General features: G+C 33.3%; 1 protein-coding gene and 1 non-coding gene across 2 annotated transcripts in view; both read left to right on the forward strand.

Annotated features, from left to right (window-relative positions):
• The first annotated feature begins 937 nt into the window (after positions 1 to 937).
• The window catches only part of LOC126969469 (probable chitinase 10), a 137,828-nt gene continuing 117,907 nt past the window's right edge, over positions 938 to 20,858 (forward strand). Inside the window, exon 1 of the mRNA XM_050814914.1 lies at positions 938 to 1,171. Within this exon, the coding sequence (XP_050670871.1) occupies positions 1,169 to 1,171 (3 nt within the window). The 5' untranslated portion in view covers positions 938 to 1,168. The remainder of the gene's footprint in view (positions 1,172 to 20,858) is intronic.
• On the forward strand, positions 3,145 to 3,218 carry Trnat-ggu (transfer RNA threonine (anticodon GGU)). Its single transcript has one exon. It is a non-coding gene; the product is annotated as a tRNA-Thr (tRNA).

Here is a 20,858-nt window from a genome sequence, read left to right on the forward strand (position 1 = left end):
GGCTCCTTCGTAAATCCTAACTCCACTGCTGGGACTAGATTGTGATTATTTTATAGCGATAGAAATGACTGTACAATATTGCATATTTTTATTGAAAAGAGCGAAAAATGTTGGGAGAGTTTCTTGCGCCACTTCTTCTCTCGCAGAGAGCCATTTGTTTCTGAAGCGGTAGTAATATCTAGTAGATATTAGAAATGACATCAAAAAGAATTCTAAAGGAATCAATTTTGAGAAAATAAATGCCTTTATGCCTTTTAAAGGATAACCAATTGGAACTGTTTTACTAATACTCCTCTGTCACTCCGACCATTAATTTGTCACTTAAAAGTATCTCATAGACTATACTAGCTGAAATTTTGACAGTGTATTACTATCACCTCTACAGAAACAACCCATGATCAGGAACTCTAAGTTTATAAATTTTAACATTTTGTTATATCGTTATCTTTAGTTTATTTTACAAAAGTATAGTAAAATATATCTTCTTCGATAGTATCAAACCAAAAGGTTTAGATCGCTTGCCAAACATTTGAATTAAGTATGAGAATTGCTGCTTTTAAATGCCTTTTATTTTTATATAGCGTTGTATATCTGAAATACGGGATATTGGAATGAAACAATTGAACTGTACTTATACTTCCAGATTTCACATCATCGACAGTACCCTCATTGTATAAGCAATATTAAAGCATGTAATTAAATTTATGCATCGGTTTTGGACCCAGTTTATGATAGCTGTGTTACATGATTATGCAATGCTCTGTATATACCAACAAGAACTACTATCAATTATGGAAGAATGATTGAATGCAACCAAATCACTTTCATTTTTAACAGACGATTAAATATTCAAGGCAAGTATCAAGACAGTTAGGTCGAGCAATCGGCGCACACGCACACCTTTTGAATCAGTAACGACACTGACGGGGCAAACACCGCACTTTCGGCCGATTATTCAGTCCACAACCGTCTCTCCATCGTGACAGACGAAAGGACAGACATGTTTTATATATAGACAGAAACAATTCGATTCCCAACTCCCCCAGCGGAGCAGTGTACCTGTGAAAATTACTTTCGTGTTTTCGTTGACGACTGTATTCGTGCGGTTCACTAGTGCTTTAGTGTTGTGGTTTTTCTTTACGAGTGTACAATTTTCGCGGGAAACACAATGGTAAGCAGCTGCTTAATTACTTTAACACTTACTCGAACGAGCTTTTTACTTCCTTTTGTTATAAGCTTCGTTTTGCATGGTTTTCATTGGCCTGCTTCAGTTACCTACGTGCATAATTGAATTTCAGATGAAGTAGTTTTAGCTTATATTTTAAGTGGATAATAAAATGGATCTTAAAGGCGTATGCATTAGGAGGGTTTATTAAATTTTATTTACGACCTTATGTTTTTTAAAATTGAAATTAAAATACCTTTGTGTGGTAAGGGTTTCTATAACATAAATACGGTACCTTGGGAATGGAGCGACCACTCTCATGCTATTTAATGATAAATTTTATTGTACGATATTATATTCTGAGAAGATTTTATTTAAAAAAGGAATCCCACTGAGTTTCTCGCGCCCGTTCTTCTCAGATCTTAAGCATACATTTTTATTTTGAATAAAAATATTTGAATTCGAATTTGATTATGTCATTTTATCAATATGTGAATAATGTAAGTTATAAGTTATTATGAAAATTAATAATCGATAGTGGATTGAACATGACGACCTTGGTAAACGTGATATTAATTCGCTGCCTTTTTAAACGTACAAAACCTTGACGTGAACACTGTCTCCTTTTTCTACGTTTTGTAAATAATTTTAGCACAAAATATTCGTTTTGTTTTGCTGTTGATGCCAAATGTCAAAACGACATAATTATGTTGGAAAAGGTTGACATTTAAGCATTTATATAAGGATAAGTTAATAAAAGCTTTTTGCCCTAAGCAGACCGTGACCACGCTTTCTTAATACATAGCGAAACATCATAAAAATAATAATACCTAATTTGTCGAGATTATTAAAGTTCTTATTGTTAATCTTTTTTAAAGACTTAGGCTCTTATGAACAACCGAGTTTTCAAAAACAAAATTTTAGTAAAAACTGACCCCCTTATTCAATGGTCCGCTAACTTTAAACAGCCGCTTAGGGGTGTTTTTTCTCATTCTGACTTAGGTCAATAGAAGCAGACAGAGTGAGAATTAGCAATGCTTTAAGTTAGCAGACTATTATGAATAAGGGGGTTAGTAGATATGTAAAGAATCGTGTGTGATTATTCTAGTATATAAGTTACTAAGTCTTTTTATAATATACTATATGTTTACTGCGCCGAATCGAAGGAACTTCCTTGACAATGATTTTCGTGTATTTTAATAATATTTAGTTGATCACGTAATTAATTTTATTAAATCTGGTAAGTAATAGTTAAAGAGATTAATAAAATGAATGTTAGATTGTTAATTAATTTAAAATTTTGCGGCCAGTTAAGTTTTTCTGCGTACAACATTAAAAATAATTAAAATATTATCATTGCTGTTCTAGTTAACTAAATCTGTAATTAGTAACGATAGGCCATTATGTCAGGAAAAATTATTTTCGTTAACTGCGATATAATTACAAATTCTCTAACACATAAACGTACAATAGCTAACTACAAAGTTTCACCGAGAGAAAGTCGCAAACGTAGAAATCGCGGAGCGGCCTGCGCTTTGTATGCAAATTTAGACTCTATATCTAAGCATATATATGTTAATATCATTTGAGTATATTATTGTGTTTAATTATTGTGTGTTTTTACGATCTCATGTTTTTCTTCATTAAGCTTTTAATGAGGATTTCTTAACTTGACACGTAATACTTGTAAGTTCGTTAAGTAATGACCAGTTAATTTCACGCCTGCTTAAAATTTTGGCTAACCCGGAGATGTTAAATGAATTTAATTCATGTTTATTTGGCTTAGAGGGTAGCTGAGTATAATTACAAAAAGTTTTGTTTAATTCATGAATGTGTAAATGTATTTATTTATAATTTGAAATGGAGATAAGCGTTTATTTACTCAATGCACTTTTCATATCAATTATGAAGGTATAGTCGTGTTGCCACAACCTGAGAGTTGAACAAAGCAAACAAGATTTTATAACGATACGGAACTAGAACGGTTGGCTCAGTCGGTTAGAGCACCGGCACGGTACGCCGGAGGTCGTGGGTTCGAGTCCCGCATCGCTTATAAAATTTTATATGTGTATAATACGCTCGGAAACGAAATGATGTTAAAATTAATACAAAAACTCTGAATTTAATTTTTACTAGTATTCCGGTGAATACAAAAATATTCCAAAAAGCCATAAGCCATGTAAATATAATATGGTGTGTAAATATCTTAGGCGAGTAAAGGAATTTAGTTGTTTTCAATCAATGAAATAGAGAGAAAGATAGCTCGAAAGCAATTACGTTATTTAGGTATATGTCTTCTGTCTGTCTGTGTGCAACTCGAGGTCTAATGAATAAAAACACCTTCAACCTTACAAATAAAAATGTTTTATATCAACTCTGTTCCACACATACTAAGTACACTTGGAATATATTAAAAATTATACAAGAACATTGATGACAAAATGCACGGTTCGGCAACGTAACACACAAAAATTTCAATTAAATTTCAAAATATCTTTATTATCAAGTAAATTAAGTTATGTACAAAACCAGTGTAGGTAGATCCTAGTAGTACAGTATCGTGGTTTTAAGTATTGTTTTGTGGGTTACTTAGGCCTAATAGAAACATATAAAACATATAGAATAAGTTCATTACATGGTAAACAAACGTTGTTAAGTTATTAATTATTATATAAATAAAAAAAAAAGAAAAAAGTTGTTAATTATTATATAATTACTAGCTGACCCGACAAACGTTGTTTTGCCATATAAAGTATAATTCACGCGATAGTTTTATAAGTAATAAAATATTGCCTATATTATAGCCTGTACATCATTTTGTTCTATTGTCAAATAGTTTTTGCAGCGCACGCAAAAATAGGTTTTCGATTTTACACCTTGTGTTACAAAATAGCAATTTTATTATGGATCCCTAATTTTGAAAAAAAAAAACATAGCCTATAGCCTTCCTCGATAAATGGACTACCCAACACTGAAAGAATCATTAAAAATCGGACCAGTAGTACCAGAGATTAGCGCGTTCAAATAAACAAACAAACACTGCAGCTTTATAATATTATTATTATTTTTGGTATAGATTAATTCAGCAAGGTTTTTTAGTCTATGTAAGCCTTACACACAGCATTACATTTTATATCACTGACAATTTTTTGTAGTTGGAACTTAGTAATAAAAGCAATTGCGTTTTATTAGAACACACAAAAAAATATAATTTTATCTATATCAGCTCTGTGTATATTAATATATGTTAGTTCGACGTATAATCCCTCACTTCGAATTTTAGAAGTCATTGTTACAGGCCGCACTCAAAACGCTACATGCTAGCAAATAATTTACTTCACCAAAGTGTTTCGTATAGTAGCAATATTAAATCGTATAACTTCATAACTTTTATGTTGCTGCCAGCCCTGTAAGCCCAGTGCATGTTGGTCAATCTTTCACACAACCGTTGAATATATACATGTGTGTGAAGGGTTCCTAACGATGTTTTCATTTAACGTAATAGCGTCGACTTTAACCAGCGGGAGGCTCCTTTGCTCCGGATGCCGGCTAGATTATGGGTACCCGAACAGCGCCTTTTTCTACCGTGAAGCAGTAATGTGTGAGCATTATTGGGTTTCGGTCGGAAGGGCTCCGTAGGTAGTGAAATTACTGGGCAAATGAGAATTAACATCTTGTCTCAAGTCAAACGAGCGGAATTGTAGCGCCGCTCAGAATTTCTGGGTTTTTCAAGAATCCTGAGCGGCACTGCATTGTAATGTTAGGGCGTATCAATTACCATCAGCTGAACATCCTGTTCATCTCGTCCCTTATTGTTATAAAAAAGTTAAAAAAAAGAACTAACGTACATAATATGAATACGGAAATGGATGGGAGTCGAACCGGCGCCTCCCACATGAGAGTTACGACCTTTGCGCCAATGATTTTCTATTATTTAAAGTAAATATTTCTCGTACTCAATTTTTTGAGACCTACTATTAATAAATAGAGTACTCAATAAATTATTTCTACTAAAATTATAATAGTGTAATTCAAAACTCATAAATTTAGAAAATTTGCATAATTATTAGATAATTTTATGTTTTCGAATGTAAACTAGTAAGAATTTAAAATTACATTTCGGCCTTAATAGACACGCGTGTAATGTAAGGTTAAACGTAGTTATTATTACGAAATATCCGTTATTAGATCGATTCATTAAGTTGAGGTCATTTGAAAATAATTTATAACAGTAGAACGGCCAAAATAGTTTTTTCATTGATTTAATGAATGTTAATGTTTTAAGGGAGATTGTGTTTGCCTGTAGTGTAAAAATATTAATGTCATTTATTATTTATTTATTTTCATGTAATCTACAGCGTCACAATTTATGTACAATATTATTATAATAATAGAAAAATAAGGCCAAAACTGGTATTAAACAAAAGAAGTAACATTTTATTATTTAAAAAACCATTGCGGGGAGTTTTTAGTGAAGCTGTTCAGTTTGATCCCAGCAGCCCAATTCCAAGACGTCGAATTGCGAAATACCGCTTGCGAGAAATTTCCTGCCTCGCACAGCCACTGTCATACTGGCAGGGTCGCCATGCGATGTTGGAGGTTCGGGTATTAAGTGATTATAAGTCTGACTGCGATTGTATGCCCCTTTATTACTCTATGCCAGGGGTGCTCAAGCTTGAACAGCTGGCGATCTACCTCAGAATTGTTAGACTACGATCGATCGGCTCTGAGAGGCTTCAAGTATGTGTGATGAAGGATTGTCGTCTAGGTAGAGTGTCACGATGACATAGATATTAGTTTTGCCCAAAATATGCATTTTTTAGTCAAGGTAAGTGTAGGTCTGCTCTTAAACGTCAATGAAAAAACTCATAATTATTATTCAAAATTGCGAGTTTATTGATTCTTACAAAACACACGCGTTCTAAAGTTCTAAGCTTAACTAAAGGACGACTTTGGATGTTGAATCTGCATGACACTGCATGTCCTGAGCATACTTTTCATGATGGTACGTAATTACCGATTTTAGTTTATCATACCGGATTTTTTTCTCGAGATCGACTCAAAAAGCACTCGCGATCGGCCAGTCGATCCCGATCGACCGTTTGAGCACCCCTGCTCTATGCAACTACCTATATACTAGTTGGAGCGATGAGTGTGTTAATAGGTGTATAAAGGTGATACACACACTACAGTGGAATCGATTAGCAACTGAAGTTTTTCTGTAACGATATGACTTAGGCATCGGTCCATCTTGAGGGTGGCCTACCAGCACTGCGTCATCCAGTAAGTGGTCACCATTCGATGACTTTATTTTACATGTAAGAGGCAACTAAGAAATATTAATAAGGGAGAATGAGTAGCATCTTTTCGAGGGAGCATCACCATGTACTGCGATCGCCAACCTGTGGCGATTATAACAAAAGCTAATGACTAACTTCGCACACCATACGCCCCAACTTCAGATCGCCTAAACCAGGGGTGCTCAAGCTTGAACTGCTGGTGACCTACCTCAAAATTGATAGACTACGATCGATCGACTCTGAGACTCTCTAGAGGCTTCAAGTATGTGTGATGAAGGATTGTCGTGTAGGTAGAGTGTCATGATGACATATATATTAGTTTGGCACACAATAATATGCATTTTTAGTCAAGGTAGTTCTGCTCTGACATGTCAATGAAAAAAAATCATAATAATTCAAAATTGCGAGTTTATTGGTTCGTACAAAAAAAAAGCGTTCTAATGTCGGAAGTTCTGAACTTTACTAAACTTTCATAAGATGGTACGTAATTACTGATTTTAGTTACCTAAAACAAAACCTGTGAATAGTTCCATATCGGATTTTTTTTCTCGAGATCGACTCAAAAAGCACTCGCGATCGACCGTTTGAACACCCCTAAATCATCCTCATCAACTGGATGTGGGGTGATCACTCATGATAAGAAGGAAAAGCAACCTTGTTTATTCCCTTGTTCTATTAGAAGGGATTTTCTCATATGTATCATTAAAGTAACAAATTCTCTTGTCAAAAGCTTCCTTTCTGAATTATAAAGATATTTATGAACCTTGTATTCGTTCATTATAAAATAACTTATTAAAGTATCATTAGACACTGCAAGGACTTTGCAGATTAGCTCCATAATTTCATCAAACATGCATTATATCCAGGCCAACTCATAACTTAAGACAGACATGATAGAATAATTAAATTGGACTTGAGTTCACAAGAAAGTTACGAGCAATCTCGTGTTATGTGGTGCATAAGGTAAGGTGTTATCTTACTACGCAATCTTTTCCTCTATATCATATTGCAATAGTGGAACACCTTTTTTTATGAAAATATGGGACGAGACGAGCAGGACGTTCAGCTGATGGTAATTGATACGCCCTGCACATTACAATGCAGTGCCAAGCAAGATTCTTGAAAAACCCCAAAATTTCTGAGCGGCACTACAACTGCGCCCGTCACCTTGAGACATAAGATGTTAAGTCTCATTTGCCCAGTAATTTCACTAGTTACGGCGCCCTTCAGACCGAAACACAGTAATGCTTACACATTACTGCTTCACGGCAGAAATTGTTGCGTTGGCTAAATTGGAGGAGCTTTTTGAAATTCAGCTAATGTAACCTAATTTAACAGATGAATTCAAATTCAATATTATTTTCGGAAAATGTATGACTCAGACCCGAGAAGAACGGGCGCAAGAAACTCTTTTTTTTATTTATAAAATTTCACAAAATAATATTCATGCAAGAAGAGAATTAAATTATCATCAGTTATAATAACCTTTACCAAATAAACAATTCTTTTGAATTTGATAACACGTTTGTTTAGTAAATTTTTCTGGGATCATGTTGTAAAATTATATAAATCACTGAACAAAAGACTTACTAACTCGACTTTACCGAGTTGTAGGCATAAAAAGTTTTTTTGTTCCTATTATTAGTTAACATTATGATTATAGCAGTTTCTAGCAAATTCGTTAGTGTGACTATGAACATACTTAACCTTATCAAGAATATATTGAGATGCAACAGTTAAATTGTTCTCGATCTTATACTAATTCGTTCATAAAACTTCGTGTGTTTGTTTGCCATCAGACTTCAGCTATGGCTTCATATACAAAATTTACTTTACAGTCGATATCATGATCAATCTCAATAATTCAATCTTCTTTAAATCTAAGTGATTTCTCAAGAAGTTAAGATTATTAAAGGTGCGAGTTTGAATCCCGCAACAATTTGAAATTTACTTATTTATAAAACTGTAGTATAAAGTTACAGCGGCTCCATTTTCAGAAAATTAACATCAAAAGCAATAAATAATTTATGTTAAACTCAACATGACAGGTATTTATTGTAAATATTAATTAAAATCAATATTATACCAATTAGTTATTTCGTGTCCGTTCCAGTAAACAGGAATGCTGATGAGCTCGCAATCAAGATAATTAATATTGAAATATATTTCCAATTTTCATTAATATGGAATTTTCATCCAATAAAAATAATAATTGTAATTAACAGGCTTTTTGCTATGCTATTAATTATGTCAGTCTCTCTCTGAACCACAATTACACTAAGTGTGAGAATTAGTTAAAATATAGAAATATAATTATAATAATACAATAATAATAAAGCCTTTATTAATGATTTTCAATTTCATTTTCTACATTTTACTGTTAGTATGTTAGTATGGTTAGATGACATACATGATTATTTTATTATTAACTTTTATGTTAGTAAGTTATAATGCATGCACTATGTTAGTTTTCTTCATAATTTTCAAATGGATCCCAGTTGGGTAAAGGCCTCCTCCATTTCTTTCTATATTTTCCTTTCTCGAGCCAGTTAGTTCCGCCAATCTCTCTATTCTCATCAGTCCACCTTTTATGTAGTCTGCCCACATTTCTCTTTCCTGCAGGTCCCTTCCATGTTGTGGTCTGAATGGTACATCTAGCGTCTGTTAGTCTGGAAATGAGGCCCATTGCCACTTTAATTTTAATGCTTGACAAAATATAGAAATAAGTTATACTAATAATAATAGTGGTATTGTCTGTATTTTTAATATCAGACTGTATAAAATATATAAGATTTATTTATTTTATGTATAACATTGCAGTGCCCTTGCAGGGCGTCACATATTGTCAATCCATTTAAGACCACCCTATTGTAAAATGTGACTTGCAATAATATATTTGGATTTGATTTAATTTGAAACCAAATTATATGTTATATATGAATCAATATAAGGCTTATGTTCTAATATATGTTTTGTATATCTAGTATCTAATCTAGGTAGATCTCATTTTATTTTTATGGAATAGGAGGACAAACGAGCAACACCAGAGGAATCACAGGAGCGTTGCCGGCCTTTAAGGAAGGTGTACGCACTTTTTTTGAAGGTACCCGTGTCGTATCGTCCCGGAATCACCGCACAAGGAAGCTCATTCCACAGCTTTGTAGAATTGAGAACCTCCTCCTTTTTGAAGTCGGTTAGAAAGTCAGTTAAACTTTATTCAATTACGCTTAAACTAAGCGCTTTTGAATCGTCATTAAGATAAATATTTCTTTTAAATTACTGAATCTACCAATTGCTCGGTAATAGTAGAGCTCGTGAGAAGGAAATACTTAAAACTCAACGGGTGGCCGTTTTGATTGATTTAAATGAGTGGTCATTTAAATCAATAGGGTATTTTACAATGTCTATAATAATTATACAAAACAATTTGGTACTGCATCCAATATTTGAATTGAGTTCAAACTTACACTGGTCTCTCGAAAACTGTATTTTTCAGAGTTATCTTAGCATAAGTTGGTCAGTAATGTAATCTGACCTTTATGTTACTAAATCCTTACATCATCATCATAAGATCACGCCTCTATCACAGATGGCTGGTCAGATATTACGCACTTTGAACAGCTACGATTGTAACACACTTACCTGGTTTGTACAACTCTCGTGCATGCATTTAACAACAATACCACGCACATCTGTTAAAAAGTGCCCGTAAAATAGAAATCATTTATCTAAGTCTATAATAGCGACCATCATAGATTTATTAGCCCGATAAATAGTGACTATAAATGTTAGAAGGAGCTAATTCCAAGTGTGGCTGACTTTTTACTACTTGTAAATCAAAATCAGTTACAGTAAAACATATTCACTGTAGTTTTCCATGTGGCTGTCTCTTCTGTTAGAGATTATCAGTGGAAAGCTCGTTTGCACAGGCAGCCGGCTAGATTTTGGGTACCACAACGGCGCCTATTTGTGCCGTGAAGCAGTACTGTGTAAGCATTACTGTGTTTCGGTCTGAACATCTTATGTCTCAAGGTGACGAGCGCAATATAGTAGCAGCTCAGAATTTTTGGGTTTTACAAGAATCCTGACTGCACTCTGCATTGTTATGGGTAGGCCGTATAAATTACCATCAGCTGAATGTCCTGCTCGTCTCGACCCTTACTTTCATTAAAAAAAAAAAAAAAATTTACCCTTACACGCTTTGTCTACAAGCAAGTATATTGTAAGCGTATGGGTAGAAACTACTAACGAATCCGACTTGCTAAAGTTTATACGATGCGTATATACCAAAATAATAATCGTGTTAAAAATCTATTTAAATTTAAAATTTTAAGTTGGGACTTAAGGACCCTACGTATCGCACTACGTCCGATCCGAATCCGATCCGTACCATAAAAATACGGTCCGGTACAGTCGTAGAACTATTTCTAACGTTTGATGGAAGTAAATCTGATGACTAAAGTCGGATCTAATGCGTAACTACCATAGAAATAGTTCTACGACTACACCAAACCGCGTTTCCGCAAAACGGGTACGGATCGGAATCGGATCGGACGTAGTGCAAAAGCGCTCTAAGTCGTATCGGTTAGGGAAAACTGTTTTATTAATAAATAAATCAAATTTCACTTATGTTATACGATCGCAACGTCAGAATTAATGAGTATTATTATTATTATTAGTTAGTTAGTAATATTTATTTATTATACGAATTTCAGTACAATATATTTATTAAAAAAATATTACCTACAGCTTTATCTTCAACATTTAAAACGTTCTTCTCCTTTGTGCAGCTGAAACTTGCAAAGCCAATTTTCATCCACTTTACAGTACAATACAGATTTCAATAAAATTCAATCTTCAGAAAACTACATATTTTTTTTGTATGTGAACATCCAGGGCTCGTCAACACATTTGTTGAACGCGTTCACTGAGGCGGTGTTGCGATGATCGAGACACGAATTATTATGTCGATACGGTCGGCAAAAAAATATACCAACTAAAAGTATGTATATATTTAGGAATTGATTATTTTTGTTATACAGCAAGAGATAATTAGATTTTATTATAAATACGAATAAAAGATTCATTACTAAAATAGTTTAGAACGGTCTATAATAATATTATAATAAGAGGATTTTATGTAGTTATTTCGTTGAAAATCAATCTTCGCACAAGTGATTTTCCTTAATTAATTTTGTCAAATTGGATACAAACAAAATACGCAATAAAATATTAACAGGTTATTGGCCAGGTCACAAATTGCATATAATATTCAGAATGAGATGATATTTGCATTAATAAGTAATTTTGTGATTATCAGAACCAGTTTTGTGTTGATGTTTTCCATGCTTGTTTATTTTTCTTAAGTTATTTGTCTTTTTTGTTTTTGTAGCGTCTTGAATATCAAAGTAATCAAAGTATCGATAAAATCGCGTTGATACCCAAAAGGATAGCGACGCCCCTGCGGTTCCCCTGTGGTTGTTGCAAGAGAGTATGTCCGTCCAGAGTACGCACGTTGGTAAAATATGTATAAATATATCACTTTCTTTTCACAGCCTTATTTTATACATCAACCATTACTTAACACTATATTAACATGCAAATCTATTGAAGTAACTTTTAAATTGAATAAGTGTTATTTGGAACATTTTGTTTAGACTGTGTAAGTTAGAGATACATAGTCCCTAATTACATGCGATATGATTTTAAACTGGCTCTAGTACTTAACACGCTGTGTCTTATGCCACACTAATGCATTAAATAGTTGTAACAGTAAACCTGTAATGATATTATATTATATTGACACACGTTTTACACAAACTATCATGCCCCAAGTTAAGCATATTATATATTATAGCCTGTGTTATGGGTTACAAGACAATGATATATTTAATACAATATACTTACTTTAACATACATAAATTATATGATTTTATGTAACATTACATACATAAATACATTTAAACATCCATGACTCGGAAACAAACATCCATATTCATCATATAAATGCTTGCACCTACCGGGATTCGGGACCCGGGACCTCTAGCTTAGTAGGTAGGACCGCTAACCACTCGGCTATACAGATCGTCTAATATAATATTTTAGAAGAGTTTGAACAAGAATCAACAAAATTAAGTAATCAGTCAAATTTGGTTGCAAGGAATTGGAGTAAATGACGTATTAATGTAATTTTACAATTCTATTGAGAGTATTTTTTCATTTTGGATGAACCAACATGAATGAGAAAGTGCTATGATATAAGTTCATTAATTTCAGGCAACTTAGTTACTTTCGTGAAACCTACATTATATTAAATGAAAAGTGTAATATTTTATTTAATCAATATAAGACTCGTATGTTATAGAATGCGTATATAATACAAAATTAATCTATTATTTTAAACTACGACCCGGGGTCTCTAAAATCATTATAGATTTCGTATTAAAATGTAGAATTGCATAAGTTATTATATTAATTAACTGTGTTAATAAGAGTATTTGGTTATAGGCCGTTCTTATTAACGAGCACCATTTGTTTCCAAAGCGGTACTGGTATCTAGTATATTAGAAATGACATCAAAAAGAATTCTAAAGGAATCAATTTTGAGAAAATAAATGCCTTTTATGCCTTTTGATAAATAAATTAATTAATCAAATTACTTGAGTGGTTTAAATGATGCGGGAAGTATAATTAAGTTTTATTTTTTCATAAATTAAACACCGATTAGCAGAATATAAAAAATATAAATATTTAATGGAAAATAATATGCTAACGGTACGTCGCAATAATTTTATTCGATATGCCATATTTCTCTGTAGTCACAATTGAATTGCTTGATTGGAAGCATATTTTGACTTTATTGCCCCTGTACTAATGGTTCCATTCGTAATCCGCTTTCTGAAATCAATGGACAAAAGATACATTTTATCATTCATTCATTCATTTATTTACTAGGGAGGCTCCTTTGCACAGGTTGTTACCACTAGATGCTAGATTATGGGTACCACAACGGCGCCTATTTCTGCCGTGAAGCAGTGATGTGTAAGCATTACTGTGTTTCGGTCTGAAGGGCGCCATAGCTTGTGACATTACTGGGGGAATGAGACTTAACATCTTATGTCACAAGGTGACGAACGAAGTTGTAGTGCCGCTCAGAATTTTTGGGGTTTTTCAAGAATCCTGAGCGGTACTGCATTGTAATGGGCTGGGCGTATCAATTACCATCAGCTGAACGTTCTGCTCGTCTCGTCTCTTATTTTTATATGAAAAAATGTGAAGCTTAGCGAGTCTAAGCAGTTTTTACTTCAAAAATCATTGAATAAAACACAAATGAGTAGGTCTACCTAAAGTGTCAAAGGATCAGAACATGTTGCGATCTGCCCACCATGGTTGACAAGATAATTTATGACGTCATATTGTAAAAAAACAGTCAACAAGCTAAGGTCAAAAGCACTATAAATCCGTGTTACTTCTAGAAAACACGTCTAAAACCAGAAAAATATAACACAGCTCAAAATTTAGACCCGAAGGTTATGAACAAGTAAAATATGCAAAAAAACTAGATTTATAATAGTGTCAAGATACTTTGATATGTTAATATCAACATTAAATACATTATGTTAGGGTTTTATTTTGATTGACAGTCATTGGCCAGTGGCTAGTATGGCCATAAGATTCAAATGTCACGGCCCACAAGTAAATGCGTTTCTCGTATCGTTTTCATTAAGTTTTGTTGTGTATTTTCTTGTTTTTATGCTAAGGACAAGATATATCAAATAGGATTTGTTCTGTGCTTTAACGACTATTTATTATTTTATTAAATGAGACGCTATTATCGTAAAAATACCAATTTTAAATATTATATGTACTTAAAGTACACAAAGATTTAAAAATCTTAAATTTTCTAAATGTAAACATATATTTAATTCTAATTTATGACAGATGTAACATGTGACAGAGAAATAATAAGTGAATTCATTGCTTAACAACTAAATTAACACAAATTCTGTCAAAATCAACCAAAAAGGCCTTTAAACGACGAGGCCCTACAGAGCCAGGAGACGTAGAGGAATACTTGGCCATCAGTACGGTTGTCAAAGGACTTCCGTATAAACACCACCAAATAAAAGAATTAAATTCTTTTACGGCGTGTCCATGCTTCAATTTACTAATAATAAATAGAATTAGCATTATTTTGCGAAAATTTATCGTTATTAATAACATTTATAACATAAAATGTTATTATCTGGTGTGTTAATTCTGCTAAGTTTAACAAAATCACTTCGACACGTGTCTTGCCTCACACAGAAAGCAATTCACTCGATTGTATGAAATGTCTCCTTGTAAAAAACGGAGACAGCCCAAATGCACGTCTTAAACAACTGTTCGCTTTATGTTCGAATATACTTCGTCGCCATATTGTAATTAATATTTCAAACTTATGTCAAATCACTGCACGTTTCATACTAATCTAAATTTCAATTTTTACTGCAGCCTCTTATTACGTAGTATTTATATCCTCTTTGCTCAACAGTAGATATCTACAGGAGCTGTTGCACCTCCAAGCGCTTGTTTTTTTGTTGTTGAGGGGAAGAAAATACACTTTACGAATTCAGACAGAATGTTACTGACGGTCTCAGCCGACTATAAACATTCTATGCTGAATGCTGGTAGCTCAAAAGCTTTTCCAGCGACATAGGTCGAGGGCCATGGAGGCCGCTCCAAAGACTGGAACAAGAGTAACTACTAAAATTATTTAACCATAATGTTTTAATCATAAACCAATAATTAAATTGATCACAGAGTTACAAGAAGGCTTAATTGTAGGCTTAATTATATTATGGTTTTTATTTTTTTAACACAATGTAGTTAAGAAGTAAAATAAATAATCTAATTACAACATTTGATATTATCACAATTTTAAAAATATCGCTCCACAAACAACAGAGAACTCAGTAAAAATCTTATTAAAATGCTTACGCTTGATAACATTTTTTTATAAGTCAGCTAAAAGTTAGCTTTTTTCCAATTTTTAAGTTCAGTATAATATAAATTAGAAAGGAATCGCCATAATTTACTAATGAATGAGTTTCTATGACAACCATACATTACTCCCTCCACTTACGCAACACGTTATAAAATAGTTGACAATATTTCTGTAGCCGGCGTTACGTAAATGTAAGCTTCAAGAAAGGTAATGAGTAATTTATGTACAGAGGTATGGGATCAAACAAAGCAACCTGTTTGACAGCCAATGTACAGATACAGGGGTCACAGTAATTGTAATATATTACTTAATAATGACCGGTGCACTTCACTTCACCTAAATAAATACATATTATGTATATACAAAATTTTATATCAAAATTACATACATACATACACTCACGCCTTGTTCCCGTCGGGGTAGGCAGAGACAATAGAATGCCACTTGTTTCTATCCTTACAAACTTCACGCGCTTCCTCTATATTCATTATTCTTTTCATACATGCTCGCCGGTTGCGGGTGCTTCCGACCTTTACTTTTCTCAAAACGTCCCCAATTTGGTCGACGAATGTTCTACGAGGTCTCCCGCAACCGACTTGCCCACACACACTTGCCTTATATATTTGATACGTCATTCTTTCTGCACTCATTCGCTCCACGTGTCCATACCATATCAAAATTCAAATCTTTTTTGTTAATTAAGAAATTTGTAGAAGTTTAGTCATTACAAACAACACAATTACAAAGATTGTGTAGGATCGCGTGGAAAAATCCCAATGTTATATGAATATATCATCATTTGAGTTTGAAAGACATAAAAATTTATAATATTTAGATTTTTCACCATTTTATACTTTAAAGACGAAAGCCTACTTAGCGCTATTTATATCGCTACGTAGGCTTGCAGTGCTCCGGATATATGCAGCTGTGGTGTGCTGAATGACGACAATATGATTAAATTTCGTAGTCAACAATGATCGGCATAATATATTTTATTCAAACAGCATTGCTACCTTGCTATCATATCGGCATATATTTTATTCAAACACCATTGCTATCTCTACTTACTTGGTGGCAATTTATAAGTCATCTGTGAAGTTCTTATTAAGATTTCTATGAGTATAGTACTAGTGGGAGGCTCCTTTCCACAGGATTCTGGCTATATTATGGGTACCACAACGGCGCCAATTTCTGCCATGAAGCAGTACACATTACTGCATTACATTTTTGTGTTTTGGTCTGAACGACGCCGTAGCTAGTGAAATTACTGGGCAAATGAGACAATATCTCAAAGACAAATCTTGAGATTTGAGGTAACGAGCGCAATTGTAGTGCCTCTCAGAATTTTTGGGCATTTCAAGAATAATGAGTGGCACTGCATTATAATGGGCAGAGCATATCAATTACCGTCAGCTGAACGTCCTGCTCGTCTCGTCCCGTATTTTCATAAGACATCAAAATCAGCCCACACGTGTAATCTCTAGACAGTATTTCACACATATACATAGACTGTTAAACCGTTTGCGTCACACAGTCGGGTAAAAATATACATACATTGTGTCTACAACTTCGTAACTTTTGAACAATACTTGTACTGACATATTTACGCACGTTTTTCCTGCACTAACGTAACATCACAACAAGAGATCTAAAATCAAGAGATGCACAAAACATAGGCCACAAGGAAATGTTCGCGTTATGTCACAACAGCTGTCATAACAGTAGAACTAGATAGTGGCGTAACCCTTCGGCGGTAATTTGATATCTTTCTACACCTGCATAGTCGCTTCGATTCGCAGATAAAATGTACAAATTAAATTTGATTAATAACGTATATGATAGCGTTATAACGTTATAACTTTCTAAAGTTATATTTGTTATGGCGCGTTTGGGATGACTGAATTTCTGAACGAAAGCGCAGAGTACTCTCGTTTGTTTCCGACTATATGATGTATTTTGATGAATATAATTAATATAAAATTGTATGCATGCAGTATTTTCATTGATTAACGCGAGTGTTACACATTTAAATAGAACGCTTTTAAAGGATTAAAACGCTTGTAATTGTAACTGTGTTTATGCATGAGATTTTTGAAAATAAATTACATTTTTATGATTATTTGAGTTAACCCGACGTTTCAAGACCTTTCCAGATCTCGTTTTCAGCGGGACTGCAGATAAAATGAGTCAAATATAGTATTTATCTTAGGTCTCATTATTACACGCGTTTTATTCATTTTAAAGTGTTTTATTTAAATGTGTGCATGCATTCATAATAAAAATAAAATATAAAAGATGACATTTGCCCTGATTAATTAAAAAAATATATTATAAATGATAAATATTTTTTATCTATGATTTAAAACAAATTTTTGTGTTTAAAACTCCCCCAGTCCCCACATACACAGAGGTAAAAATATTTGTTTCTTTTATAATATTATGTAATGTCTGATAGCCAATATTTTGTGTAGCCAAAATAAAAAGCGATATTATCTGCTATCGTTTTATGAAATACAAAATAAATTAGTATCCTGTACACACACAGATACATAATACAGCTTCTACATATCAAATATAATCATAATACTACAAGATATAACAGCATTTTCTAATGTTTCAGTTTATAGCTAGCTTAAATGATTTTTACGCAACTGATCATAACAATTTATTATTTGAAATGCTTGCCGCAATCCTATGTCGATTTCAGCAAATAAAATGCTCTAACACTTTCATAACTCTAGGAAATTTCACAATCTATTGACAGTTTCGTGCAATGTAATTATGAAGGCGTTATTGTCATTATTGTATAATTTGCAACCGCAGCATTACCTGTGGTAGTTGGCTGTACTACATGATCGAATATCGTGAAATAACTGTTTGCGGTTTGTAAATGGTTGTTATTGATATTAGTATTAGTGATAATGGACTAATAATCAATATTAATGGGATGCTGCCTGTATTAAATTAAGGATATTACAACTAAATGGCTTAATATATATACTTTGACTCACTGAGCACACATTAAGAAATATATTACAGCTTATTTGACAATGAAGGCTTACTATTTACAAATTCAAATATTTTTATTCATAATAGGATTCAAAATCACTTAATGAACGTCTAAAACTACCACCCATTCAAAATAGACTGCCTCAGACTTGTGAAGAATGGGCGCAATAAACTCAGCGGTTTTTTTTTAAGAAAAATATGGATTACAATGTAATCTTGTACAATAAACATTTTTAAGATTTAATTTTTACTATAAAGAGGCTGAGGGTGTCCGCTTCATTCCCAGTCTGGTATCATTAAGAAAATCGTTTATGTTATAACAACCTTTCCCACACAAACGTTATTTAACAATTATTTTAAATTTCGTTACTCATTTATTTTGTACATTTTCTGGAATCATATTGTAAAAGTATACATATCGCCCAATAAATAATAAATATTTACTAACTTGACTTAACCGAGTAGTAGGCATATACATACTCATACTTATCAGTTCTTCTCTCCATCTCAAATAATTTTAAGAGTAATTTAATCTTCATGACGCTTACCAAGTGTTGTTGCAATATGTTATGTTATTGTCAATCCCTATCTATATATATACAAAAATGAATTGCTGTTCGTTAGTCTCGCTAAAACTCGAGAGCGGCTGGACTGATTTGGCTAATATTGGTCTTGAATTATTTGTGGAGTACAGGGAAGGTTTAAAAGGTGAATAAAAAGGAAAATGCTCGGAATTAAATAAAAACAAAAAAATTTGTTTTTCCTTTGATGCGTACCCCGTCGAATTTATTGACGGTTTGACAGTTATGCTGTGAAACAATTTTATTACAACAACAGGGTGCATTTTTACGAAGCAATTCTTGATTTTATGATATATTATTGACAAATTCATAAAAAAAAATATTATTTTATTTATTATTATATACAGAACAACGTCTGTCGGGTCAGCTAATGGGAAATAAAATTATTACAAGCATATAAAACATATTACTGCTTAAGCCTCAGAACGACGCCGTACGACCCAGAACATAATATCACTGGAGCTGATGATGCCTCACAAAATATTTTAATATTTCAATGCAGTTGCATGCGCCATGATCACAGGGTGGCTAGTGCCATAAGCGAGTAGATTTTACTGTAAGTACTCCATTATGAGGCGTATTCTTCTTCTATCTTATTATTACGTCCCAAGGTGACGAGCGTAATTGTAGTGCCACTCAATTTTTTTGGGTTTTTGAAGAATCCTGAACGGCACTGCATTGTAATGGGCAGGGCGTATCTATTACCATCAGCTGAACATCCTGCGTCTTGTCCCTTATTTTCATTTAAAAAAAATCTTCATTACATTGCGTCGAAATGCTAGAAAACTTAAAAAAAATTATTGAATTAGGCGTTACTTTGCGGAAATCCATAATTATACAAATGATTTAAGTTTTCTTTAGTGTTAATTCCGCCAATATTTGTTTGCACGATTCGTGCCAGATTTTGGCGAGACAACACGTCCTGAGGATGCCTCGTGTAAAGGCGAAACACGCGTCGAATTGTTTTAAAAACAAATATTGGCGGAATTAACACTAAAGAAAACTTAAATCATTTGTACTAGAAGACTTGTACTATGGTAGATTTAGACCGATATTAGTGCTGAAAGCAACACAATTTCGTCAAATATCTTTAAATCCAAGCGCTCTTAATGGCCGCTGTAATTGTCCAAATACCTCAGACACAATTCAGATTGAACACGAACAATTTGTAGCTCGCTTTTGAACGGCCAGCGTTGGGTAACGATGTTGAAAGCTGCTGCAAGGCCAGCCGGTACTGCGGCGGTAAGGACACTCGGACCGTTCGGTATTGTCTAGTATTTGGTCACTTTGACAACACGAGCTATTGGCGTGATTATATGGTCAGTGAGAGGTTGATACGATATCGAAGCTGAGACCTTATCGAGAGCTAACATAGACTTAAGTACACTTGGCTTATAATATTAACTAATATTATAAAGAGAACAGATTTGTTTTTTTTGTAATGGATTTACTCGAAACCTTCTATACTGACTTAGCAATCTATATATTTATTTAGGCTTACCAAATAAATACATAATTTTAAATGTACAATTCATGGAATTAGATATTTATTTTAAAATTTAAAAAATAATTTCATTGTAGATTAGCAGTTATTTCTTTAATGTTTATTCGCAAATTCAGTAAAACAGTCAGAAATATCAGAGAAAATTTGAAAACAAAATTTTATGAACGATGCGGGACTCGAACCCACGACCTCTCGCGTTCCGTGCGAGTGCTCTCCCAACTGAGCTAACCCCTCGAGTGACGTATCGTCATAAAATCTTGTATGCTATGTTCAACTCTCAGGTTGTAGCTTCATCTACAGGATCTACCTTTCA

Source organism: Leptidea sinapis, chromosome 18 (assembly GCF_905404315.1).
Source record: "Leptidea sinapis chromosome 18, ilLepSina1.1, whole genome shotgun sequence".
Lineage (NCBI taxonomy): Eukaryota > Metazoa > Arthropoda > Insecta > Lepidoptera > Pieridae > Leptidea > Leptidea sinapis.